We start from the raw sequence: 1,295 nt of genomic DNA on the forward strand, positions 1-1,295 counted from the left end.
AAGAAAAACATATCCATAGCAAGAAGCAGCAAAAGAGATTATGTCCACAAATTTCTGGTATAGACTTGTAGAACTTAAATTACTAAAAGGAGGGTTGCCTGGACGGCTCAGTTGCTTGAGGGTCCAACTCTCAATTTCAACTCAGGTCCTGATTTCATGCTTTGCAAAATCAAGCCCATGTTGGATGCTGCACTGATAGAATGGAGCCTGCTTAGCATGTTTTCTCTACATCTCTCCCCCTCTCCTGCTCATGCCTCCCCTTTAAAATTAATTAAGTAAATACATTAATCTTTTTAGAATCCCTCTTAAAGGAACTGACACTCAAAAAAATATTCTGACACAATCTGACTAGCATAATGAGATCAGGGGCGGGGCAGGGGGGAGGAATTCCAAGACAATGATCTGTGAATGATGAAAAAAACAAGCAGACAAACTTTCAGGGAAAGAACATGAGGGCTTCATGTTTTGTTTTCTGGGTTGGTTGAGAGGAAACATAAATGAAAACTCATATAGTTAACCCGTCAAAGTAGTCAACCTCAAGGCCAGTCTTTGATTATATGATCAGAACACGATCTTCTCCATCATTCTGTAATACTATTTATTATCATGTAGTTTCTACAAAGAGCAAAAACCTGCTAAATAAAGCTTATCAGAAATAGAGTTGTGGAATTATGTAGAAATATCTGGGTCTGCTCAGCTCTGTTTGCTTCATTGTCATCATACAACAAGAGATCTTTAATAAATACCACAGTAAGAGGACATCAGTCTCAAGAAATGCTTTTATCATGAGTGGTTTGTGTTCAGCTCCCCCTGTGGTCCCAGGCACTGTGTCGCTCACAGCACAGAAGTACTTGGCTGCATCGCTGCCAAGAGCTGCAGATTTCTTCAGGTGGAAGGTGGTTTCATGCTTCTTGAATTCAGCCTCAAAATCTTTGATGCCTTTAACCAGGGTGTCCCCTGAAAAGTACTTGAGGAGAAGCTGGAGTCCTTGGCTGGGGTGCTGCACGTACCAGAAGAGATAGGGAGTTCCGCTGTAGGAATAGTTGCACCTCAGCTCCACACGGAATCCTTCAGAGACAGTGACATGGACGTCAGGCTGGGTCACTGACTGGGCTCCGGTGTCTCCTGCAAAATCAGTGTTCTGTCAGTGAAAGCAGTGCACACTTCACAATGAAAAGCCAGTTTTTCAGGTCAGAATCTGTAGCACTATAGACTAATATGAAATTTTACTCACGCAGGGCAAATATCCCCAGTGTTGAGATGAGCAACAGGAACATGGCTGACCAGTAGAAAGG

The 1,295-nt window shown here is 42.5% G+C and overlaps 1 gene segment (V, D, J or C); it reads right to left on the reverse strand.

The window, feature by feature from the left end:
* Positions 1-1,289, reverse strand: part of LOC115302237 — a 3,743-nt gene extending 2,454 nt beyond the window's left edge. The window contains 2 exon segments of the V gene segment in view: positions 827-1,125; positions 1,235-1,289. Of these exon segments, the coding sequence occupies positions 827-1,125; positions 1,235-1,277 (342 nt within the window).
* Positions 1,290-1,295: the final 6 nt, after the last annotated feature.

This window comes from Suricata suricatta, chromosome 9, assembly GCF_006229205.1.
Source record: "Suricata suricatta isolate VVHF042 chromosome 9, meerkat_22Aug2017_6uvM2_HiC, whole genome shotgun sequence".
Lineage (NCBI taxonomy): Eukaryota > Metazoa > Chordata > Mammalia > Carnivora > Herpestidae > Suricata > Suricata suricatta.